This window comes from Caretta caretta, chromosome 3, assembly GCF_965140235.1.
Source record: "Caretta caretta isolate rCarCar2 chromosome 3, rCarCar1.hap1, whole genome shotgun sequence".
Taxonomy (NCBI): Eukaryota; Metazoa; Chordata; order Testudines; family Cheloniidae; genus Caretta; species Caretta caretta.
The window spans coordinates 116,213,664-116,238,806 of record NC_134208.1 but is presented as its reverse complement, the minus strand read 5'-3'; the positions used below and the strand labels follow the sequence as shown (position 1 = coordinate 116,238,806).

Genomic DNA, 25,143 nt, shown 5'->3' with positions numbered 1-25,143 from the left:
AAAAAGAACAGGAGTACTTGTGGCACCTTAGAGACTAGCAGATTTATTAGAGCATAAGCTTTTGTGGGCTATAGCCCACTTCATCGGATGCATAGAATGGAACATAAGTAAGAAGATAGATATATACATACAGAGAAGGTGGAAGTTGCTATACAAACTGTAAGAGGCTAATTAATTAAGATGAGCTATTATCAGCAAGAAAAAAAAACTTTTGTAGTGATAATCAAGATGGCCCATTTAGACAGCTGACAAGAAGGTGTGAGGATACTTAATTTAGGGAAATAGATTCAATATGTGTAATGACCCAGCCACTCCCAGTCTCTGTTCAAACCCAAGTTAATGGTATCTAGTTTGCATATTAATTCAAGCTCAGCAGTTTCTCGTTGGAGTCTGTTTTTGAAGCTTTCTGTTGCAAAATTGCCACCCTTAAATCTTTTACGGAGTGGCCAGAGAGGTTGAAGTGTTCTCCTACTGGTTTTTGAATGTGATGATTCCTGATGTCAGATTTGTGTCAATTTATTCTTTTGCGTAGAAACTGTCCGGTTTGGCCAGTGTACATGGCAGAGGGGCATTGCTGGCACATGATGGCATATATCACATTGGTAGATGTGCAGGTGAATGAGCCCCTGATGGTGTGGCTAATGTGATTAGGTCCTATGATGGTGTCACTAGAATAAATATGTGGACAGAGTTGGCATCGGGCTTTGTTGCAAGGATAGGTTCCTGGGTTAGTGTTTTTGTTGTGTGGTTGCTGGAGAGTATTTGCTTCAGGTTGGGGGGCTGTCTGTAAGCGAGGACTGGCCCGTCTCCCAAGATCTGTGAGAGTGAGGGATCATTTTTCAGGAGAGGTTGTAAATCTTTGATGATGCGCTGGGGAGGTTTTAGTTGGGGGCTGAAGGTGACGGCTAGTGGCGTTATTTTCTTTGTTGGGCCTGTCCTGTAGTAGGTGACTTCTGGGTACTCTTCTGGCTCTGTCAATCTGTTTTTTCACTTCAGCAGATGGGTATTGTAGTTGTAAGAACACTTGATAGAGATCTTGTAGGTGTATGTCTCTGTCTGAGGGATTGGAGCAAATGCAGTTGTATTGTAGAGCTTGGCTGTAGACAATGGATCGTGTGGTGTGTCCTGGATGGAAGCTGGAGGCATATAGGTAAGTATAGCAGTTAGTAGGTTTCCGGTATAGGCTGGTGGTGATGTGACCATCGCTTATTAGCACAGTAGTGTCCAGGAAATGGACCGCTTGTGTGGATTGGTCTAGGCAGAGGTTGATAGTGGCATGGAAATAGTTGAAATCATGGTGGAATTCCTCAAGGGCTTCTTTTCCGTGGGTCCACATGATGAAGATGTCATCAATGTAGCGCAAGTAGAGTAGGGGCATTAGGGGCCAAGAGCTAAGGAAGCATTGTTCTAAGTCAGCCATAAAAATGTTGGCATACTGTGCGGCCACGCGGGTACCCATAGCAGTGCCGCTGATTTGAAGGTATACATTGTCCCCAAATGTGAAATAGTTGTGGGTGAGGATAAAGTCACAAAGTTCAGTCACCAGGTTTGCCGTGACATTCTCGGGGATACCATTCCTGACGGCTTGTAGTCCCTCTTTGTGTGGAATGTTGGTGTAGAGGGCTTCTACATCCATAGTGGCCAGGAGGGTGTTTTCTGGAAGATCACCGATGGATTGTAGTTTCCTCAGGAAGTCAGTGGTGTCTCAAAGGTAGCTGGGAGTGCTGGTAACGTAGGGCCTGAGGAGAGAGTCCACATAGCCAGACAATCCTGCTATTAGGGTGCCAATGCCTGAGATGATGGTGCGTCCAGGATTTCCAGGTTTATGGATCTTGGGTAGCAAATAGAATACCCCAGGGTTCTAGGCATGTGTCCGCACAGATCTGTTCCTGTGCTTTTTCAGGGAGTTTCTTGAGAAGATGATGTAGTTTCTTTTGGTAATCCTCAATGGGATCAGAGGATAATGGCCTGTAGAATGTGGAGTTGAGCTGCCTAGGGAAGTCGGCGGAAGCACTTTATGTAGAAGTCCAGTCTGTTGTTTCGACCTTCAGGAGGAGTCCACGCAGAATCCTTCTTTTTGTAGTGTTGATAGGAAGGATTCTGTGGGTTAGTATGTGGTTCAGAGGTGTGTTGGAAATATTCTTTGAGTCGGAGATGTCGAAAGTAGGATTCTAGGTCACCGGAGAACTGTATCATGTTCGTGGGCCTGGAGTGACAAAAGAAGAGGCCCCGAGATAGGATAGACTCTTCTGCCGGGCTAAGAGTACAGGTGGAAAGATTAACAATATTGTTGGGTGGGTTAAGGGAACTGCTGTTGTGGTTTCTTGTGGCATGTAGCAGTTTAGATAGTTTAGTGTCCTTTTTCCTTTGTAGAGAAACAAAGTTTGTGTTGTAAATGGCTTGTCTAGTTTTTGTAAAATCTACCCATGAGGAATTTTGTGTGGAAGGTTGTTTTTTTTTATGAGAGTATCCAATTTTGAGAGCTCATTCTTAATCTTACCCTGTTTGCTGTATAGATGTTGATCAGGTGGTTTCACAGTTTCTTTGAGAGTGTGTGACACAATCTCTCAGCATAGTCTGTGTGATATGTAGATTGTAATGGATTTTTTACTTTTTAGTCCTTTTGGTATGATGTCCATCTGTTTGCATTTGGAAGGGAAGATGATGTCTGTCTGTATCTGTACGAGTTTTTTCATGAAGTTGATGGATTTCTGTTCCATACGGCTAAATTCAGTGCCAGACAGTCTCTACGCAAAAGAATAAACGGACACAAATCTGACATCAGGAATCATCACATTCAAAAACCGGTAGAAGACCACTTCAACCTCTCTGGCCACTCCCTAAAAGATTTAAGGGTGGCAATTTTGCAACAGAAAACCTTCAAAAACAGACTTCAGTGAGAAACTGCTGAGCTTGAATTAATATGCAAACTAGATTCCATTAACTTGGGTTTGAATAGAGACTGGGAGTGGCTGGGTCATTACAAATATTGAATCTATTTCCCTAAGTTAAGTATCCTCACACCTTCTTGTCAACTGTTTAAATGGACCATCTTGATTATCACTACAAAAGTTTTTTTCTCCTGTTGATGATAGCTCATCTTAATTAATTAGCCTCTTACAGTTTGTATGGTAACTTCCACCTTCTCTAGATCTTCTTACTATATGTTCATTTCTATGCATCCGATGAAGTGGGCTGTAGCCCACCAAAGCTTATGCTCTAATAAATTTGTTAGTCGCTAAGGTGCCACAAGTACTCCTGTTCTTTTTATAGAGATTCGGTTCATGACTTTATAGCTGTACCAGTTCACAATCAAAATCCAAGTGATGTATGGTAGGTAGAACATTTAGTCTTCCAATGCTTCCAAGAAAGTAGATTGCTTGGTTGAAAAAAACAGTAAAATAACATACAGAATAAGTGTTGTATACTTATACATGTGACCCCAGTTCTCTGTTCTTCTCTCAAATGGAGAATCAGGGAGAATTTTTCTACCTCCAGTCAGTATAAGGCTTGGCATTCTGTTTCTTATAGAAGGGGGTTGGGGGGGATCGGAAACTTAATCTATGACCATTAACAGCTACGCATAGGTCTTTTATGAACCGATCTGAAGAACAAAGTTTAAATCAGGCCGATAAGCATGCTTGCACTAGCAACGCTGAAGTAAAGGAGTATGTTGTGTCTGCTCCTCTGCTCCCCTCTACGTGCCCAGCCACACGCACACCCCTTTGGGAAGGCTTCTGTGTTGTAGGGGTGAGCGACTGGCCCAGCGTGTGTCTTAGTAGCGCTTTGCAGCTTTGGGATCAGCCCACATTCTAATAGTGGCATCTGTGCGGCACCTCTCAGATCAGCTCTGTTCAGCACTGTATATTAACACATCTCATAGCTGTTCAACACAATATTCAATTTGTCATTCAGACAAGCGTGGAATACAAATGAGTTACTACTGAATAGGAAACTTAATCAAATGCGCAAGCCAGACAGGTTGTGGTTGATGTGTAATGTGGTTTTAACTGATAAAGCAGTACAAGCTGTCACTGTGTTCTTTAATATTTTGACATGCCTCTGATCAGAGTACTTTGTGTTTGATCTTGCACTGGATCAGCAAACCCTAATAGACTACAGTGTAAGGGAGAACCAAAGACAAATTAGAAATGTTTATCCCATAGGATTTTGCAATGGAAAGTTACTTACTTTAAAAATGTGAGGGTCAGCGGGGTTTTATATTAAGCTTGATGACATTCTTCCTTTCCATTATCATAACAAATAGGTTAACATATTTACTTTATCCAGTTGATTTGTCACATAACCCATATCTGTTTAGCAAGATATCCTCCCAAATCTCCACAATTACATTGTGGCATGAATCTGTTTTGCGAGGCAGTACCAGCTGTTGCATGCTAATTAGGAGAAGCAAATCCCAAAAGTGCATTTTCCCCTAACAGAGCTTTCAGAAAATGTACACCTGGACCTATGCCTGCAGATTTTTTGAAGTGATTAAAATGTTAAAAAGACAAAAATAATTGTGCAGTTTGCATCAGTGCGTTTACATTGTCTCTCTTGGGCAGGTTTATTCAAGTTCTGGCACCACTGATTCAGTCCCCACTTCCTAACACCACCACCCGCTTCCATCCCGAATCAAAGAGCAACTTTATAAACTCACCTTTAATTCTTGAACCAAACCAGGCCACAGGATTCTTACTGGTTTCAACTGCATAATAGCAGGCAGTGTCGTGTACTGAATAGACCTGGAGATTTGGGCTCAGATCTCCATGGTTCTGTTCCCAGTTCTGCCACTCACTCTGACTTTGGGTTTGTCAGTTAAACTGCCTGTTTTAACCACCTGTAAAATGGATATATTAATCTTCTTTACAATGTAAACTAGCTAACTTTGGGGGAAGGAGGGAGGCGGAGTAGCCAATGTAGAACACGCAGTAGCAAAGAACAGCTAATTTAGCTGCATACTGAGCAGTAAGGTGAAGAGATACACAGGAGCTGAAATGAGAATTCCCCCTTCTCCTCTGGTAACCGTGCGTGATAATTTAACTTCTGCCTACCAGCTAAGCTTTTCAGGAGAGACAAGAGTAGAGGACAAGTTCTCCAGACTTCGCAAACTCCATGGGCGAGGAATTCAACTGCTTTTTGTAGCCTAAGGTCAAGTCATCAGAGTTCTTGTGTAGATGACTTGGTTTGACATTAGGAAACATGCAGTTGGTCAGATTTGCAGTTGCGCCTTCCACAATATCTAGTCACTAGTATCTGTTTAAGGGAGTAAAGAACAATTGTGAAGTGGTCTGACTGCAGTCCAAACTGAGCAGCTGTCAATGTGACAAACGGCAGAGCAGTCTGAAAGAGAAGGCAGGGAGTGCATGGGCAAGAAAAACGAACTACGCTTTCCCCCAAAGTAATATACTGCAATAGCATTTGGGCCCAATCCCCACCCACTGAAATTGATAGGAAGTTTTCCATTTACTTCAATAGCGCATCAGGTCTTTGGTTGCAGATGTTACCATTTAATCACCCCTTTCCACCCTCATTAAACACTTTGAGCTGCGTATCCAATTTTCCATCACTATTAATTTGTCCATTATGGTATGAGTAAGTGTGATAAACAGCAGCTGTGTCGCCAAAGGAATATAGCACTTGAACATTTTAAAACAGACCCTTTGAAGTAGTTTCCTACAGAAGCAAATGTTTCATTATTCACATCTTGGATCATTTCATACAGTATTAGCCCATTAATGTTTACAGCCCTGCTCTACTACTACTATATTTCAGAGCACTTTTCCAATAACAGCATTAATTCTTCAGAGAATTAACTAGGCTCTTCATCGAGAGCCTCCATACACTTTCCACCACCACCTTTTACTTTTCATGGTTTTATGTTTTTCAAGAAATACAGAAACAAAATCGGTGATGGTGCATTTCTGCTACCATAGTCTTGAGAAGAGGGGAAAATTACTAGTTGATGAACAAGCCCACTCCTTTGATCTGTCTCTTGGAAATTCCCTTGGAGACCCTCTTGGTAGCCCCAGAGACATTTTCAGGTGACGTTCAGGTCACTGGGTAACTATTAAAAAAAAAAGACTCTACTTTTCACATCATGATCATTAACTCCAATGACAAGTGGACACTACAAAATGTGGCACCTGTTGATGAGTTGTAAGCAATAGTTTTTATGCAAAAAGCCACGTAAGTATGTAAACTCTGCAGTGAAATGCTTGGAAGATAATTAAGCACTCCATGTTCCTTTTGTTCTTACCTCAGCCCATTAACTCTCTGTTTTGGCATTCTTAGACAGTGGAAGGCCTGGTCTAATTGAACTTTAATATGGAATGCTCTGATGCTGTTAAATGTGCCATGTCCTTTCATTGCGTTCTATATAATATATGATCTTACATGATGCAAGAATAAGCAGCTTTCCATTCTGGCTCCAATGCTGTGGATTTAAGCAATGTGTAATCTTTTGTTTTGATCTTGACCTCTTGACCTAATCATCCCAGTAAGTTAATCATTTAGTGGGCCCGAATATTCAGCTCTCCATTAGTCAACTAAACATAACCAAAAGCTGCCTGGCTTCATTTTAAGTCTTCAGCCTGGGAAGACATCTGCAGATAAGTGAGCTAGTAACAACAAATGATGTCCTCCAGTAAAATATTAATAATTCGAGAACTAGTTACTTCAGTGATCCAGAAGGTACAGGAAAGGGTATAATTTCGTGGCTATGTAACCAAAATTGTCATCAAGACAAATGTAATTCTGAAGATGGCGTCTCGTTTTCCTTTGTGCTGTTTTACGTACGTCTTTCCACCTCCTTAACCTCAGTACACCATTGTGTTCTCACTGAACTGTAATCAAACTGCTGTGAGACTTCCATATCAGATAGGTTTCAGAGTGGTAGCCATGTTAGTCTGTATCAGCAAAAATGAGGAGTCCTTTCCTCATTGATTTTTCCATATCAGATAGACACTTGATAATAAAGAGAACTGAAACAAGATTGAAGTATGCTGCAGTATTAGGAGATAGCTTGAGAACCGTTAAATTCCTCTGCATTTTAGTACTTGCCAAAACACAATACCTTTCCATGCCACCTAAATAGTGTACCTAAATCATTCTGTTTGGGTTTCTTAACCTTCAGGCTATCTTTTATCAACCCATCTAACTGCTAAGAAGCCTTTTGGTTGGTCACACATGTAGTAGGTTTCTGACAGGTTGGGTCAAGAGGACAAAATGGGAAGGTTTGTGGAACAATTTTTATAGTGGGGGTGCTGAGAGCCATTAAACCAAACTGTAAACCCTGAATATTATGGAAACCGCTTCAAGTAACGGGGTGCGGGAGCACCTCTAGTTCCAGCAATTATGGGTTTGTGTCAAAATGGAATTCAAATTGTATCCAGTACTAGAAAGAAGAACTTCCGTGTTACAGAAAAAGCTAAAAATTTCAGTCAGAATTCTCAAATGTGGGTACCTAAAATTAGGCATCTAAATTGATAACCTGATTTTTGTTTTTCAGGGGTGCTGAGCTCCCACATATCCCATTGATTAAAAAATTGCTATGGATTTAGATGCTTAACTTCAGGTGTACAGGTCAGGAAATGTTGACCTCAAGGCCTACCTCCCCATCAGATATTGAGAGTAGGCTGTGACTACCATGCTAGTAATACGTTTTCATAGAAAGACAGCAAGGAAATAAGTTACACAGAAAGGGTAAGAAGTCCATTCAAGTTCAGTTACTTTAACTCCTGATTCAGTGCAAAATGAAGCTATGCTGTACTCTGTGGAGACTGAGATCCCTCTAATCCAACACTGGCATATTATTGCTCTGGTTGCATGACTCATCATGATACTTCCTAAAAGGAAATGCAGTTGACACTTAAAGCAATGGATGGTTTCCCTTCTAGACTGTGTGTAGATATTGATTGAGTCAGCAGCTGACATGATAGAATATATTTTGTCTTGTCTAGAGAGTACAATCCATTCATTTTTTCTCATGGAAAATCTTTGATGCAGTTAAGTAAGAACGATGGCACTTGAGCTGCCCATGTGCTATTCTTTTTATGATTGATCAGATGTTTTGTTTTCCAATCCCACCAGTGCTAAACAGTGACAGTGTCAGGGTAATGGCATATTCAGTATAAAACACCTCTGGCATTTAAGTATAGAATTTGTATTGACATTAAAATGAATGCTCTGGGAAGAGTTGTTATATTCCAGAAAGCGGTGTCCATTTTGGTAAGACTTCTGTTTATCCTGTATTGATTTCTTTTCTCAGGTCCATAAGAGGTGGCTCAGATTCCTCCCATTCTGAGACACTGGCAGCTCAGCAGCACCCGTCCTTCTTCCTGAGAGTCCTCAGAGCTGCTCTACCACTACAGCTTCTTCTGCTGCTCTTGATTGGTCTTGCCTGCCTTGTACCAATGACTGAGGAGGACTACAGCTGTACCCTATCGAATAATTTTGCCCGGTCCTTCCACCCCATGTTAAGATATACTAATGGCCCTCCTCCTTTATGAAGGAGTAGAACGGCTATTAAAGTTGGAGAAGCATGTCAGGAAATAGGCCTGTTTCAAATGTTAATGCACTCAGCGTGGCAGCTTTATCTATCTATTGTAGCCAATGTTCCCATATCATTCTGCTGGCACTAAATTAATAATGTATCCGTACCAAAATGTGTAATGCATTACGTGAGTAATATCCTTTCAAAACTCACATCCCTGGCACTAAGAAGGCTATGAAATAAGTGAGGGAATTTTCTCTCTCTCCAACATTCTGGATCTTCTGGCCACTTTATATCTGGGTCACTGCCCTGTGCTGTGCATAGCCCAAGGACTTTATACTGTCAAGAGAACCTTTTCTCTGAATGAGTTATTAGCTGATCTTTGTTAAATATACTATCAGTATCTTACAGTATTCAAATGAACCAGTGCTAAGGACATTTAAAAGACTTTGTAACATACATTTTTAAAGAGCTTGTATGGCAATGTACTATTTTTCCTTGTTTTTTGTTTTGGGCATGGTGTTCTAACCTTTTCTTGGATGCACAGGCTGTAAATCTGAAAGGCACTTTTTTAAGGTTTAAACAAATGGATGTAATAAATAAGATCCTGGAAGGTTTTATGAGAAAAAAAAATATTGAATATCAAGTATAAAAAGGAACCTATTTATGTATGTACAGTTTGCTAAGCCAAGTTTTGTTGGTAATGATTTATTTGCATTTATCATAGATACCATACAATATTTTGTCTACGTGCTTTTTAATGACAATTATAGAAACCTGTAAGTTTAGAATGAGAAATGTATGGTAAAAACAATTATAAGACGATGTATATGCTGCAATTATCAAAGAAAAAACGTAAAATAAAAGGAAATGCTGTAATAATGAATTGTAGAAGGAATCTGTGGGAATGGGAAGATCTTGCAAAATTGCTGCAGAACCGTATGAGATATGGGAAAGTGTACGGTTGTAGAATCAGTGATGAATATAAAAGGCTGCTTAATTATGAATTAACATTTGGAAACTCCAGATTTTTCTAATCTTTCTTACAGTCCATGTTTCCCAAACTGTTAGTTTTATATGTATATACGCTGCTTCCCATACTCCAGTTATTATTATTACCAGTCAACATTGAAGAAGACTGTTTTTTGTGAGTTGAAAACATTTAAATCTTCTCCAGAGCAGCTTGATATAGACTGACATTAAGACTGATATTTATGCTTGACCAATAGCTGAAGTATTGTCATGGAATATACCCAACACACAAGCATAAATAGCAGAAAAACAGAACAACATGAAAACTCATAAATTTCTGAGAAACATTACAGCAAACTCACTCTCTGATCAGCGGCAGGCACTTCACATAGCTTATGAGTCATAACTTAACCAAAACAAAATTCTTTTCAAGTTTGAGAAATTGCAGAGTGTTGCCCTAAAGTTATCTCTGGTTTAATAAGTTTTTCTGTTTTAAAAAAAAAAAAGCCATTACGCATACTGTATATTTTCCCATTAATTTTAGGAACAAATGTTTTCATTTAAAGAGCGAATAGACTGGAGTGTGTAAGCAGAAAGAAAGAAGTCCTGTTTTTGCTGAGCCTGGACAAAACAAAACTACTTGCATTGTTGATGCTTCTTGAGATTGCCTTTCTGGGTAGCAATGGTTTGAATTGAGACTGATTAGAACTGAGCTATTGAGGCCATTAAAATTATCACCAGTAGGCATTTGAGTTAACATGTGGGGCAGTTCATAAATCTCACAGCAATTATTCCAGATTCTTGGGCAGATGTCACTGAATTGGATACAGTGGATTAAGGTTTCTTTTCAGCCATACGGATTAGAGAGCTTTTATAAAAGGAAAGCTGAGATTGTGAAGCATGAGATGGCAACACGGGCAAGGAAGCGAGCAAATGTTATCTGAAAGCAAGCACACAGCCTGAAATTAATAAACAGCATTAAAGTTTTATCTTCAAGGAGTTCACCAAAAAGGGTGCTAGGACGAGTACACAGACAGCCTCACCTATGACTTCCTAGGGATCAGTACATTCTAATGTACATGAATTAAAAATTAGAGGGAGAAAAAGATTATACAGTCCTATACAGGAGGTAATAGGTAAGAAATTAAGCTTTAAATTAGCCTTCCAGGTGTAGATAGATGATCACCTCCCACATTCTCAAGTGGAACAGATGTTTAGAACAAGGTGGGCTCTTTTCCACTCCCATGATTTTCACTATCATTTCTGTTTTGCCAGCTCAGAAACTTGCCTCTCTACCCCTTTTACCGACTGTCACATCTGCCTCCTGCATCTCCAACCATTAGCACAAACTCTCCATTCAAAACTGAACTTCTTGTCCTTTTACCAGCCTTTCCCATCCAGTTGCAGCTTTGCTATTCTCCCTGTCCCTGAGATTTGCAAGCTTCTCGTCCATGGCTGTCCTCATTCAGTTTTCTTACTGCTTACTCCACAATACCTCTGAATGCTGGGGCCACTTGGGCCAGGCTGGTGTATGGTGACCGTGCAGGAGCCTCTATCCGTCAAATCTTCTGCTGGAGCTGAGCCTTCCACTGCAGTAGAGGAGAAGCCAACAGGGACAGTGAAGTCTTCCAGGAGTGCCCTCCCTACCCACATCCTCCAAGGAGGGGAGAAGTATCGGTATCTTCAGAGAGACGACTTGGTTTGCAGTGACTTTTCACTATGTTTAGGGCATCTCTTGATTGGTTCCTCTGGCCTTTAACTCCCAACCCCTGGGCTATGCGGGTGGGAGGGCGTAGACTACAGAGAAAATCAGAAATGTGGAGGGAAGAGGGGGTGAAATGGAAACTGGCCAATCCTGGTTATCGTGGAGAGGGAGGGAAGGTGGGAGGGGGGAACTATTAGGAAGGGTACAAAGTAGGGCTGCCAAGCAATTAAAAAAATTAATCACAATTAATCGTGCTGTTAAACAATAATAGAATACCATTTATTTAAATATTTTTGACGTTTTCTACATTTGCAAATATAATTATTTCAATTACAACACAGAATACAAAGTGTACAGTGCTCACTTTATATTTATTTTTAACACAAATATTTGCACTGTAAAAAAAGACATTATATTTTTCAATTCCCCCATTGCAAGTTCTGTAGTAGCATCTCTTTATCATGAAAGTTGAATTTACAAATGTAGAATTATGTAAAAAAATACCTGGATTCAAAAATAAAACAATGTAAAACTTTAGAGCCTACACGTCTACTCAGTCCTACTTCTTGTTCAGCCAATCGCTCAGAAGAGAATGCTGCCCGCTTCTTGTTTACAATTTCACCCGAAAGTGAGAACAGGCATTCACACGGCACTGTTGTAGCTGGCATCACAAGATATTTATGTGCCAAATATGCTAAAGATTCATATGTCCCTTCATGCTTCAACCACCATTCCAGAGGACATGCTTCCATGCTGATGACAGATTCTGCTCAATAACGATCCAAAGCAGTGCAGGCCGACGCATGTTCATTTTCATCATCTGAGTCAGATGGCACCAGCAGAAGGTTGATTTTCTTTTCTTTTTTTTTTTGGTGGTTCAGGTTCTGTAGTTTCTGCATTGGAGTGTTGCTCTTTTCAGACTTCGGAAAGCGTGCTCCACACCTCATCCCTCAGATTTTGGAAGGCACTTCAAATTCTTAAACTTTGAGGCAAGTGCCATAGCTATCTTTAGAAATCTCACATTGTTATCTTCTTTGCATTTTGTCAAATCTGTAGTGAAAGTGTTCTTAAAACAAACAACATGTGCTGGGTCATCATCCAAGACTGCTATAACATGAAATATATGGCAGAATGTGGGTAAAACAGAGCAGGGGACATACAATTCCCCCCCAAAGAGTTCAGTCACAAATTTAATTAATGGATTATTTTTTTAACAAGTGTCATCAGCATTGAAGCATGTTTTCTGGAATGATGGCCAAAGCATGAACGGGTATAAGAATGTTTAGCATATCTGGCAAGAATATACCTTGCAATGCCGGCTACAAGAGTGTGAACACCTGTTCTCATTTTCAGATGACATTGTAAATAATAAGCAGGCAACCTTATGTCCTATAAATGTAAGCAAACTTGTTTTTCTTAGCGATTGGCTGAATAAGAAGTAGGACTGAGTGGACTTGTAGGCTCTAAAGTTTTACATTGTTTTGTATTTGAGTGCAGTTATGTAACAACAAAAAATCTACATTTGTAAGTTGAACTTTCACAATAAAGAGATTGCACAACAGAGCTAGTATGAGGTGAACTGAAAAATACTATTTATGTTTACCATTTTTAGAATGCAAATATTAGTAAACAAAAATAATATAAAGTGAGCACTGTACACTTTGTATTGTGTTTTGTAATAGAAATCAATATATTTGAAAATGTAGAAAAATATCCAAAAATATTTAATAAATTTCACTTGGTATTCTATTGTTTAACAGTGCGAGTCAAACTGTGATTGGGTGATTAATTTTTAATAGCAATTATTTTTTAGATAATTGTGTGAGTTAATTGCGATTAATCAACTGCCCTAGTACAAAGGAATAGTTTTTTAAAAGAATTGTAATAAAATAAGTGATGTCAACCTCAGTTTGATCCCTTATTGCTCCACTTACTCCATTATTTGTCATTATTTGTTATGGGCTAGATCTACTTTAGGTATCTAAATCCAACTGTTAGGCACCCTGAGATCCTCAAAACCCTGCTGCTTAACCCTGGAGGTGCCTGAATTCACTGCTGGTGGACATGTGCAAAGCTGCCTAAATCCTCATGATGCTGAGCAGTTCGGTATCCTATCTCAGGGCCATTGAACCAAACTGTAAACCCTGTATGCGATGGAAACCACTTCAAACTAAGGGGTGTGGCTGCACCCCCAGCACCCTGAGTTCCAGCACCTACTGTGGGGGCTCTTTCTCTTGCTCTGTTTTTTTTCTTTTCTTTTTTCTTTTTTGTTTGTTTTTGTTCTTAAGAAAGGGCTGATCTGGCTTAAGCATGGAACTCTTTGGGAGATGATTCATGGCTGAGAATCCTGAGCAGAGGGAGAGACTTCTGTCAGCCAGGTGCCTAAGGCCCAGATCAATGAGAGTTAGGTTTCTAACTACCTTTGAGAATCTGGATGCTTAGCCCTGTTCTTTAACTCTGCATTTCACTCCTGGCTAGCTTAGGCAGCTCCTTGCTCAGCTTGCTGGCTTCAGAGGATCCCTTCCTTAGGCACCCATCTCTCCCTTTGCATTGTATGAGGAGCCTGGGCACCTAACTCGGGACTGAGTATTCTCCTGGGCAGCAGGGTGCCTTGCAACACAGAAGTACCTTTGTAAATTTAGCCCTATGTGTCCGTACGCTACCAGTGCAATGGGGATACAAACAGGATTGAAGCCTTTAGAGGCTAATATAAAATCTGCCCTTTCTGTCCCTATGGTCAAACTGCTGGCCCGTGTCTTCATTGCCTCTCCCCTCTATTATTGCCCTCTCAACCGTTCTGGCCTCCTGCTACCTCGCCCCTCCAATCCATTCAACTGTTGCAAATAAAATGATCTTCCTTCTCCCAACCCCTTCTCTGCTCCTTAAATCCTACTACTGGGTCCCTCTCCATTGCTACATAATATTCAAGCTCCTTGGTCTCCCCGTCATAGTTCAGCCCCACTCCCCTCTGCCTTCTCTCATCTCCTCCTGTCCTTTCCCCGCGCCGCTACACTTACAACACCCTCACGCTTGGCACTCAGACGCTTCGAGCGAGCCCTCATCGCAGGCGGGTTCCTACTGCCCCTGTGTCCTGCCGTCCTCTTTTGCTTTTCTCCTTGTTCTCTGTGTTTTAGCTCGGAGTGCGGCAGGAAGTTGCTATAGCAACAAAGCCGTGTGGGGCAGGCGGGAGAAAAAGTGCCTTCGGTGCCTACGGGCGTTGGTGCGTGGCTCCATTGCCGTGGTACTCTGGCGGCCGTTCAGGCCGGATAATAGGACGAACAGTGCCCACAAACCAGACCCTCGCTGGCGTCGCAGGGCTGCATCGTTTCCTAGGCCCTGGCTGAGGGAGCAGGAGGGCCGCGGGGAAGGAGTACTCTCCTGTGATTGGTTTGGAGGCAGTAGGGGGGAGCGAAGGGACAAGTTACACCTCCCCGCCCCCACCCCCCGAATCTCAGCCACAACAGGATGCTGCCAAATTTCTTTCCCAGTCTGCAGGGTAAGAGGCCTTGGGTGCCCCCTGCTGGCCCACCACCTCAAGCCCACCAAGGGAGCAGGAGGGCGAAAGCAGTGCTGCCAACTCATTGCAGCGACTAAACCTTTAGCTCCTGCTGGAGCCACTCCAGCTTGCCTTCCCCACCTCCCCATCCCGCCCTGGGGGCTGGGCTCCCCCAGGAGGCACAACAGGGCTCTTTCCAGCCCGACAGGCTGAGAGGAGTTTTCAGGGAGGGGAGAGGGTGCAGCTGACATCATTCTCAAAGGACTGGAGGCAGGAACCACCTCCTTCCCTGCAAACAATGTGCTCTGCTCCTTCCCCCTCCCCGCCCCTGTAACACCAGCGCTGGGAAGGGGGAGAGGGCGGAGAGGAGCCCCTAGGGCTCTGGTAGGTGCAGAGGTGGGGCTGTGGTGGGGAGTGTGCATAATTAATTGCTTAGGTAGGGGGTGGGCAGTGGTGGGGTTGCATAATTAATTACTGGGCTGGAGGAATGAGCAAATGTCTGGGGGGGGGGAGCTCCATAATTATGTCTGGGCTAGGGGGTATAATTAGTTAATTATAATTTGAGGGAGAAGGGAGAAGCTCTGCACCATCAGGCAGCCAATCAGAGGTCCTGGAATGAGGCCAACATCATTTTTATAGGTTTGGGAGAGTTGGCAATACTAGGCTACACGACAGAGCTTTACGGCTGCAGCGTGGCTAGTGCACATGCTCTAAGCCAAGGGGAGAGAGCTCAACTTAATGACTCCAGCCCCCATGAGAGGTGGTAGCTATGGCAGCGGCAGACGTTCTCCCACCAACACAGCCCTGTCCACATGGGTGACACTTACATCGCTCAGGGGGGGTGGGACATAACTTATACCAACATAAGCTGCAGTGTGGACATAGCTTAACTGTCACCCAGATGGGGTGGGCGAGGGGGATTGGAAATTGGAAGGCAGCCCAAAACTCACGATCCAATCTCAGGGGTGGGCAGCCAACTCCAGACTTCTGAACGTTTGGGGTTGGCCGTGTTGTCACATTAAATGACTGTTCCTACTCACCCCTCATGTGTGCGCTTACTCCTGACAGCCGTAAGCCTGACTTCTCAGCCTCATGCCTCGCACCCATCCCCCAAAGAGCCTTGCTTCATTTCCCAACAAAACTAACTACCTGACAGCTGCCCGAACGTGTGCTCTCTGCTACTCTGCCAGTTCTCACTCAACATACAACCCCAGCCTGCCAGTCCTACAAAGCCTGTCCCCACTACTGGTTAGAAACCCTGAACTTGTTGGTGAGTACAGGGCATATCAGGATGAAGGGACTGGAATGGTTCCTTGTAGTAATGAGAGAGTAAATGTCTGTCTTCCTCTCCCCTGTCCCCCATCTATACCTGGACCAGTTAGTTCTAGATGTCTGACCATCCACTCCTATTTCCAGCTGCTAGTTATCTCAGAACAAATTGGTGTCCAAAGGGTTAATGGAGCTTGAAGTATCTCAGTAACTTGAGACACGCCACAGCAATAACTCCCCAGGATTTAGCTGGTGTTTGTAGGAGGATTCTGAGGATAAGTGGGAAATAATGAAGCCAGAGCCATGGGTGTGAAATAAACACTTCAAGCATCAGACCCTTGCTGTGAGATGGAAAGTCAGTAATATGGTGCTTAGAAGTGAGGCAGGAAGCAGGGTGAATGGAGATATTGTGAAATCCAAACTGTTGGTTTTTTTCACCTGACTCAGGGAACTGGTCAATGGAAGAAAGACCAGAGGGAGCAAGAGATGGCCTAGCTGAGGTTGGACCTATGGATTTGGTACAAACACGGTTCAAATCTTCCAAGTGGCTGTAGACTTCATGATTTTAAGATTAAAAAAAAAATCTGACTTCTGTGTAATTCCGAGGGGTCTTCTATGCAAGCCTCTGAATATGGAGCTTCTCCTCCCCCATCCCTCCAATTCATGAGTTTCCATGGTTGTCATAGGCCAGTGACTTTGACAGACTATCCCATTATTGCCCCCTCCAGCTAGTAGTGTGTACACCAGCTGGTTGTTGACCTCAACCCCACGGAAGGTGCAATATAAAACTGATTGTTTTTAATTGTAATAGAAAATACAGACCTTGTGGTACCGTGCCTCAAAAGGGAGAGCTCTGACTCTCTTAATAATATTATAATTATTTGAATATACTTCATGATAAAGAAGTAGACAGCAGTGACCAGACAAATACAATCTACTTGGTTTGCCAAAAAAGCTTTAAATAAAGTTGCTGAGAAGCAATAAAGGGAAATAAATAATCACAGGGACTGGGTCAAAGGCCTGTCATGGATTAAAAACTAGTTAAGAGATAGGGATCTGAATTATATTACATGGCTGCTCCGAAGAGCAGAGGGAAATGAATAGTGGGAGATCCTAGGGTTCTGAATTATTTAATATACTATTTTATGTGCAAGAGTAAATAGACAAACCTGTTTGGCTTAAAACCAGTGAAGGCCCTGAGAACTAGCAGATGGATTTCACCACGGTGCAAGATTGAGCAGCACAATGGCAGATTAAATTTAAATTATTTTGTGGAGGAAATACATTATTTTGCTAATACATCTTTTTCAGAAACACTGGTGGGTTCAGGATTTCCAGGGTACTGTGAGGAAAATGGCTTAGGAACAGAAAATAGGCTGATGGATGCCGATGCTGGTCCTCATTCGGGCAAAACTCCCTTTGCATTTTGAGGCTTTCCAAATATGATTCTTGGTATCATTTTTAGAAAGGATGGGAAATAGCTTCAATACAGCATTGGAATGGCCTCATCTGGAGTACTGTCATCTAAACGCAAAAGCCAGTCTTGATGGAGTCGGGACAAGGACAGCTACAATGCTTGGAGCTCCTACGTACTGAAACAATATCTAGGCTTAATCAGTCTGGAAAGACCAGGCCAGGGGAACTAGATTCCACTTCCCAAAAGGGGCAGGCTCCAGGTAGAAAAGAGAGAGTGTTGATTGCAGAAACTGTATCCATGATCAAATATGCCATTAGAAAAGGAGTACTTTTGGCACCTTAGAGACTAACAAATTTATTTGAGCCACAAGTACTCCTTCTCTTTTTGAGAATACCGACTAACACGGCTGCTACTCTACCTGTAAATATGCCATTGAAACCCTGGCATGGTAGTTTATATTGGGCTGTATTAATTATTGTTATTATTTATAATATGGCAGTGCCTACAAGGAGGGCCCATTGTCCTAGGCACAGTGCAAACATATAACAAAGAGGTAGTCCGTGCTCTGAAGAGCTATGTACTTTTGCCTTACACTGAGGTGTCTGTTCCATCACTTAAAAGGTTGGCCAGTGGCTGGGACAAACACATAAGGTTTTGCAAGATCCCATGAGCACAGCCAATACTCACTGATACTTTGGCGTACTTCTGAAGGAAAAAACCCCTTAGTGGCTGCTTTTGAGTTTGTGAAATCTACAGGGCCTGATTTTCAGAGCTTCTGGCAAGCCAAAACTGCCATTTATTTCACTGATTAATACACTACAGCTATTTGCGGTAAAGTTTGTGTCACTGTTTGGGAGCCTGACTGGGCAATAGGACGGGAAAGTTAAGCTGAGTGGTTCTAACCCAATTTCAGAACTGGCCATGGGACACCTGAATGACGTACTGTGGCAGTCTCCCTAGCCTGCTGTTCGACTGTATTGCAGTGACTCAGCAGGACCCCGGTAGTTAAGACTGTGTCACATTAAAAGAAAAGGAGGACTTGTGGCACCTTAGAGACAAACCAATTTATTTGAGCATGAGCTTTCGTGAGCTACAGCTCACTTCATCGGATGCAGTGAGCTGTAGCTCACGAAAGCTTATGCTCAAATAAATCGGTTAGTCTCTAAGGTGCCACAAGTACTCCTTTTCTTTTTGCGAATACAGACTAACACAGCTGTTACTCTGAAACCTGTCACATTAAAGTTCTGTTTAACGGTCCTCTCAAATCGACATGCTTCGTTGACTTCCTTTGAAATCTGGTATGTTTTAGGCGGATGCAAGGTAGGTTGAATGACTCAAAATTGTGGTCATTTGCGCTCGGGTCTGCAGAGATAAAAGTTCAAAATAAATAGCCATTTTTCAAAATGTTTTTTTTTGGGGGGGGGGGTGCAGAGCTAAAGATCAAATTATTGATGTGGTGCCAGTCAAAGTGGGCATGTTCCCCGCGGTGCTACATGGCACCCAGTAAATCTTTGGGAGACCTAATAGACTTTACGGTCAGAAGGGCCCCTTATGATCGTCTGATCTGACCTCCTGCACAACACAGGCCATGGAATCTCACCCACCCACTCCTGTAATAAACCCCTGACCTATGTCTGAGCAATTGAAGTCATCAAATCGTGGTTGAAAGACTTCAAGGTGCAGAGAATCCTCCAGCAAGTGACCCGTGCCCCACTATGCAGAGGAAGGCAAAAAAACCCCAGGGCTTCTGCCAATCTGCCCTGGAGGAAACTTCCTTCCTGACCCCAAATATGGTGATCAGCTAAACCCTGAGCATGTGGGCAAGACTCACCAGCCAGATACCCAGGAAAGAATTCTCTGTAGTAACTCAGATCCCATCGTAGGCCATTGGGCATACTTAAAGATCAATAAATTGCCAAAATTAGGCTATCCCATCTCCTCCATAAACTTATCAAGCTTAGTCTTGAAGCCAGATATGCCTTTTGCCCCCCACTGCTTCCCTTGGAAGGCTATTCCAGAACTTCACTCATCTGATGGTTAGAAACCTTCGTCTAATTTCAAGTCTAAGCTTCCTTATGGCCAGTTTATATCCATTTGTTCTTGTGTCCACATTGGTACTGAGCTTAAATAATTCATCTCCCTCCCTGGTATTTATCCCTCTGATATATTTATACAGAGCAATCATATCTCTATTCAGCCTTCTTTTGGTTAGGCTAAACAAGCCAAGCTCTTTGAATCACCTTGAATAAGACAAGTTTTCCTTGCCTCGGCTCATCTGAATAGCCCTTCTCTGTACCTGTTCCAGTTTGAATTCATCCTTCTTAAACGTGGGAGACCAGAACTGCACACAGTATTCCAGGTGAGGTCTCACCAGTGCCTTGTATAACGGTACTAACACCTCCTTATCGCTACTGGAAATACCTCACCTGATGCAGCCCAAGACCGCATTAGCTTTTTTCACAGCCATATCACACTGGCGGCTCATAGTCATCCTGTGGTCAACCAATACTCCAAGGTCCTTCTCCTCCTCTGTTACTTCCAATTGATGAGTCCCCAGCTTATAACAAAACTTGTTGTTAATCCTTAAATGCATGACGTTGCGCTTTTTTTTACTACACATGTTAACTTCTTTGCTTGCATAGATGTGCAGTGTGGATGGACCCAGCATCCTGCACCCTGGACCCCTCATTTCTGGCCCCACCCCGAAGGCTGCAAACCCCCCCCCCCCAGCTGGAGCCGTCACCCCCCTCCAAGCCCCAGCCCAGTGAACGTGAGTGAGCAACTGAGGAGGGGGGCAAGGTTGTTTGGGAAAGTTGGCAACCCTTGCGACAAGTTTTGTCTGTTTTACTATAATGGTTTTTGTTTTATGGGAAGGCTGATTGGGAACACAGCAGAACAGTCAGCCAGTGGCCTAACCAAAATGTGTCTCATATTGGATGGGGAGGAGTCAGAGCCTGTGGACTTGTGCGGGAGGGTCGGGAGGGAACAGAGAGTATAGTTGCAGCGAGAGAGGGGGAGGAAATGAGGGCGGATGGCAGACAAGCCATGCATTGGTTGGTTGAGAAAAGCTGTATTTCACTAGTCCATGGAAGAGGGATGGGAGTGCCTACTTCTTGATTTTGGGGCAGATTAATGTGGCATTTCCAAACACTGCTGGTGCAGAGGTTTGAAACTGGTGGCAGGGCAATCCATAGCAAGGGGTACAGGGCCTGGGGAAGAAGTGACGGCTTCGTCTCTTGGTGGACCGAGCGCACCGGCCAATCGCGCCAGCCTGTGGGGCCCCCTCAAAGCGCGGTGCCCGGAGCAGTCGCCTCAATTGGCCCTACCCAAGGGATGGCTCTGACTGGTGGTACCTTGACTGCTGAGGGAAAAGCAATATTTGCTCTGCCAGGATGGCCATTGTGTGGATTCTGGGAATTCCTGGATCACGAGGTTGCAGATGTTTGCAGGAGCGCTCGGGGTACACCATGACATGGGGATTGCTGCTGCCAGGCTGATCTGAGTGGGGAGAGGTGGCCTTCATTGACCTCATGTTTTGCCCACTCAGCAGTGTGTAGTTGGTGACTTAGGGTGTGAGCTGGCCATTGTGCTGCACCCCACATGATTTCTGCCCAGGAGCTGTCTGAGAGCGTTGCTAGGTCACATCAGCGCGTAGTGTCTAGGCGCTGTGGCAGTTTTCTCTGCTTTGGCTGAGCGTCTGAATAATTGCTGCAGTGACAACAGGAAAGTTAGTTATTAATAAACAAAACATGAGAGAGTTCCTGGCTGACCAGAAAATTTGTACTAGAAACAGTTCAAGCACTGACAGCTCACTGTTTCTCAGGGCTGGGAACAGCTGTTGGGCAGGAGCCCATGACCGTGCTGATTACGTTAGGAGGTGCTCCATGTTTTGCACCCTCTGATGTGTTGAATGACGGGAAGAGCTGCATGTGAACGCTCAGGCTCCGGTACACATCATTACAGTGTAGCATTGTGTCGGTTAAAGAATTAGCAAGGTGGCCGGGTTGGGGGGTGTTTAGTACCCAGGCTATTGTCAGCCGTGAGGTGGACTATGTGAGGATTCGCATATTAAATGACAGCGGAGGTTGAGCTGGTGTTCTGTGCGCTGAGCGTAAGGGAGCTGTAACATGGTTCTGTACACATGCAGAATACCAGCCTTGCTTTGAAACTCTTAGGGATGTTTATGAAAAAAATTAGGGAGGAACAAAGGCAGTTGTTTGGACCTCTCTTCCTTGTCCCTATCCCCGGGCAGAAAATGGGACTTCTCTCTTACTCCCCGCTTAACCCCAGAAACCAGAACCACACCCCACTCCTCTCCTCCCCCTGTCTGTGGCTGTGGGGGTGCTGGCCCCCTGTTCCCCCTCCTCACTGCACCTCTGACTCACACCCTCAAACAAGGAGAAAGGGACGGGTCAGCCCAAGGCAAGCTGGTCTCCTATGCTGCCCAGGCCCCTTAATTACCTTGGCCAGTTCTGAGCCTCCTTGCAGGAACAATCCTCCTTCTCTTGTCCCCTTATCATGTTCCCTCGCACCTCCTCCACCACCACTGTCTCCTCCTGGCCCTTCGGCTTCTCCTCCTGTCCACCACACACTGCACCTTGAGGGTCTGACAGGAGTCAAACTGCAATGACCGTCAGTGGGGTTGGGGTGCTGGATTCAGTGCCCAAGCCACAAGCTGTGTATTGCACTTTTTGGTCCCACAAGGACTCTGCTGGCACGCTGTAGCTACCTAATGCATGTTAATGTAGTCCAGCGGGGCCCACATGGAGCAGTGAGATCACACCGTGCAGCCTGCACAACCCCAAGAGCACCGCTTGCCTCCCACCAGACCTGCTCTGCATATGTACCATGGGCAGTGGAGAAGAACGTCCCCCGTGGCCATGGTGCTATTTGCTGTGTGTGTTGGATTCCAGCTTCCTAGATGTAAACCTGAATTAGTCATTACCTGTGTAAATCAGGATGCTTCTGGACAGTTAGAGAGGCTTGTGCTGCATGTAGGGGAGTTGGCTGTGTGAGTGTACGCCAGGAGCTGGAATGGCCTGAAGCTTACAGTGCCAAAGGCAAGTGTGAGTGTGAGGTCAAAGAGGGTAGATGGTAGGGAACGGGTGGGGTGGGCAGCCTTTGTTGCGGTCCTTTAATAGTATTAGCTTGAATGCTGTGAATGGGTTGTAAAAGGTGGTGGTGACAAGCTTGTTCATTTCAGCAACTGTGGGTTGGCAGAGTAAAGGTGTTAAGGGGGGGGGGGGCGGGCGTGATGGAATTGATGTAACGCTGCCCTCTGTCAGCAGTGCCCCAAAGGCAATTTTAACTGTGCAGTGTCTGCTCTTCAGCCGATTTTGGTCAACTCAGCGTTCTGCAAGGGGATGCCCACCCCACACCCCACTACCCGCTAACTGCGCGTTCATGGAGGGTTTAGCCACATGCAATGACATTTCAAATAATGATTTGGGACTGGCACCATGACGGGCTTGACACTGAGCCACAGACCGTTCTGTTCACATCCCCGGCTGTGCTGTAGTCAGTGAAGTATGCAGAAGCACTTGCAGCCCTAAGCATGCTGTGTCCAGTGCCAGCAGCCAGGAGCAGGAGCACTGGTTGCCCCACTGCCAACTCAGGTTTGGTCTCATGACCTGGCCACCATGAGGGAGGGGCCATGTGACTAAACTTGAGAGAGTGGCATTGTGACTCCAAACACAGGGGGAGGGGACACTGCTCAGATATGTCTCTGTGGCCCCTCCATCATGATGAAAAGGCCATGGGGTCCAAAATTGAGAGAGTGGTGCCATGATGGAGTGAAAGAAATGGGGTGGGAGACAGTTGCAACACTGCTCACTCAACTTTGGCACCCGTCACAATGGAGGGGGCACAGGGCCAAACCTGAGTAAGCATCTGAGTGGGGTGGTCAGCACTGCTCCTCTTTAGTGCTGCTGCGGGCACAGCCCCTGCCCCAGAGCTCCCTGCCCCCAGCGTTATCCTGCTTGCCACATCCCAGTGAGTAAGGAAAGTAACACTGCATCAGAATGGGGTGGGTTGGAATGTAGGGACTGAGCTTGGTATGGACTTGGGTGGGTGAAGAGCTAAGGCCAGGGGCTGCACCATGGCTGGCTCCACAGAGGTTGATGGGGAAAATTTCTTAGATTGGCCCTGGAAGTCTGTGAACCAAATTAGCAATCTAACTCATTTTCAGGGATCAAATTACATCCCATTTGTGATTTACAACTATAGGGTCAGATTGATCAAATGGATAGATAAAACTAGATGCTGCCAGTGAGTGCCCCTAGATTGTGAGCCAATCCTCTGATGTGAGATGAACTGAAGTAATATGTCCGTTGGCTTATGAGTTTGATCACATACAGATGTGCTATCAACCTAAATCCCTGGCAAATCCTTCACGCATCCCAAGGTGCATGTATGAGGATGACTGTGTGTGGGGAATAACCGAGGCAGTGTTGCCTAGTGAATAGAGCACTGGACTAGAACCCAAGAAACCTGAATTCTATTCCCAGCTCTGCCACAGGCCTGCTGCACAACTTTGGGCAAGTTATGTCCCCCTATGTGCATCAGTTTCCCCACCTGTAAAATAGGGATAAGGATGCTGATCTTCTTTCTAAATCATTTTGAGATCTGCTGATAAAAAGCACTTTAAATCATCTGGGTATGATGTTATTCACAACCTGGTTTTTGATCTCTAAATGCAGTATTCGTAAAATGTATGTTTGTTTGTTTGGGGAGATCGGGGGGAGGGACCACTGCTGATTTCTGCTAGAAAAGCCCAATGCTGGCCCTCAAAGATCCAAAGCTTCCTTTTAAAACAAATAGCTCATATGTAATAATGCTGGGCAAGCTGCAGAATGATCTGTTACTCATATGTAGAAAACATGCTACGGATTGTGACCAAATTATTGATAATATTCCAGGTATTGGTTCCTATGCTGGTCTACGTATAATGAAAAATTACATTGCTTAGAAGCCAAAATGAAGCATTGCACAGCAGGGAAAAATATAATCTAAAGATAGACCCATAGAGTGGACTTCACAAAGGCACCTAATTTCTGTTGATTTCAATCTAAAATTAATTTAAATCAATGGGAGTTAGGAACCTAAATACCTTTGTGAATCCCACCCTTACTGAATGTACAGGCTCACAATCAGAGAGCCAATAGTCCCTTCTAGAAGTAGCACTGCAAACAGATTTTCAAAAATATCACAGCACAGAATCTAATCTAATATACGTTTTGCTGCTTTGATTTTGCTCAGAGACCCACAATTATTTTGAGGCTATACCTGTATGTTTTTTGCAAAGGGTAAAGTCTTCATTAGGAAAAAGATGTGTTCTTACCTGGTATTAGCAAACACAAGATAACACCTGAGTTTTCACTCTAGGCTCCTCTGCAGTCTTTACCTTGACCTGCTTAATGGTCAAGGTAAAGAACGAATGAAATGAAAACTACGAAAACTAATGAAAACTACGAACGACCTTGTCTTCGCTAGCATGTACTTAGTAATACTTGGTAAGGGCAGACCTTTTGGTAAAGAGGCATCCTGAGAGTTCAGTTAGGCATGAATACTCCCATGAAGTAGAAGAATCTAGACTTGGCTAGACTGTGGAAATAAATGTGTTTTGAACATTTCTTAACAAGTGCCGACAGACAGCGATCTTTAAAAAATGTATATGCTGGTTGTGATTAACCCATCCCTATTTAGTCATTTAGCATCTAGTGCAGACAAACAGCCTGTAAAACACAATCTATTTGATTAGCATGCCTCCTGACTCTGGAAAAAAGGGAGAG

At 43.8% G+C, this 25,143-nt stretch overlaps 1 protein-coding gene across 14 annotated transcripts in view; it reads left to right on the top strand.

The window, feature by feature from the left end:
• Nucleotides 1-9,376, top strand: part of SYNE1 (spectrin repeat containing nuclear envelope protein 1) — a 499,708-nt gene extending 490,332 nt beyond the window's left edge. For 13 of the 14 annotated variants that reach the window (XM_075126812.1, XM_075126813.1, XM_075126818.1 and 10 more), the window contains one exon: nt 8,270-9,376. In XM_075126812.1, the coding sequence (XP_074982913.1) occupies nt 8,270-8,510 (241 nt within the window). In that variant the 3' untranslated portion in view covers nt 8,511-9,376. The remainder of the gene's footprint in view (nt 1-8,269) is intronic. The other variant, XM_075126820.1, reaches the window with a different exon arrangement.
• The last annotated feature ends 15,767 nt before the right edge of the window (nt 9,377-25,143 follow it).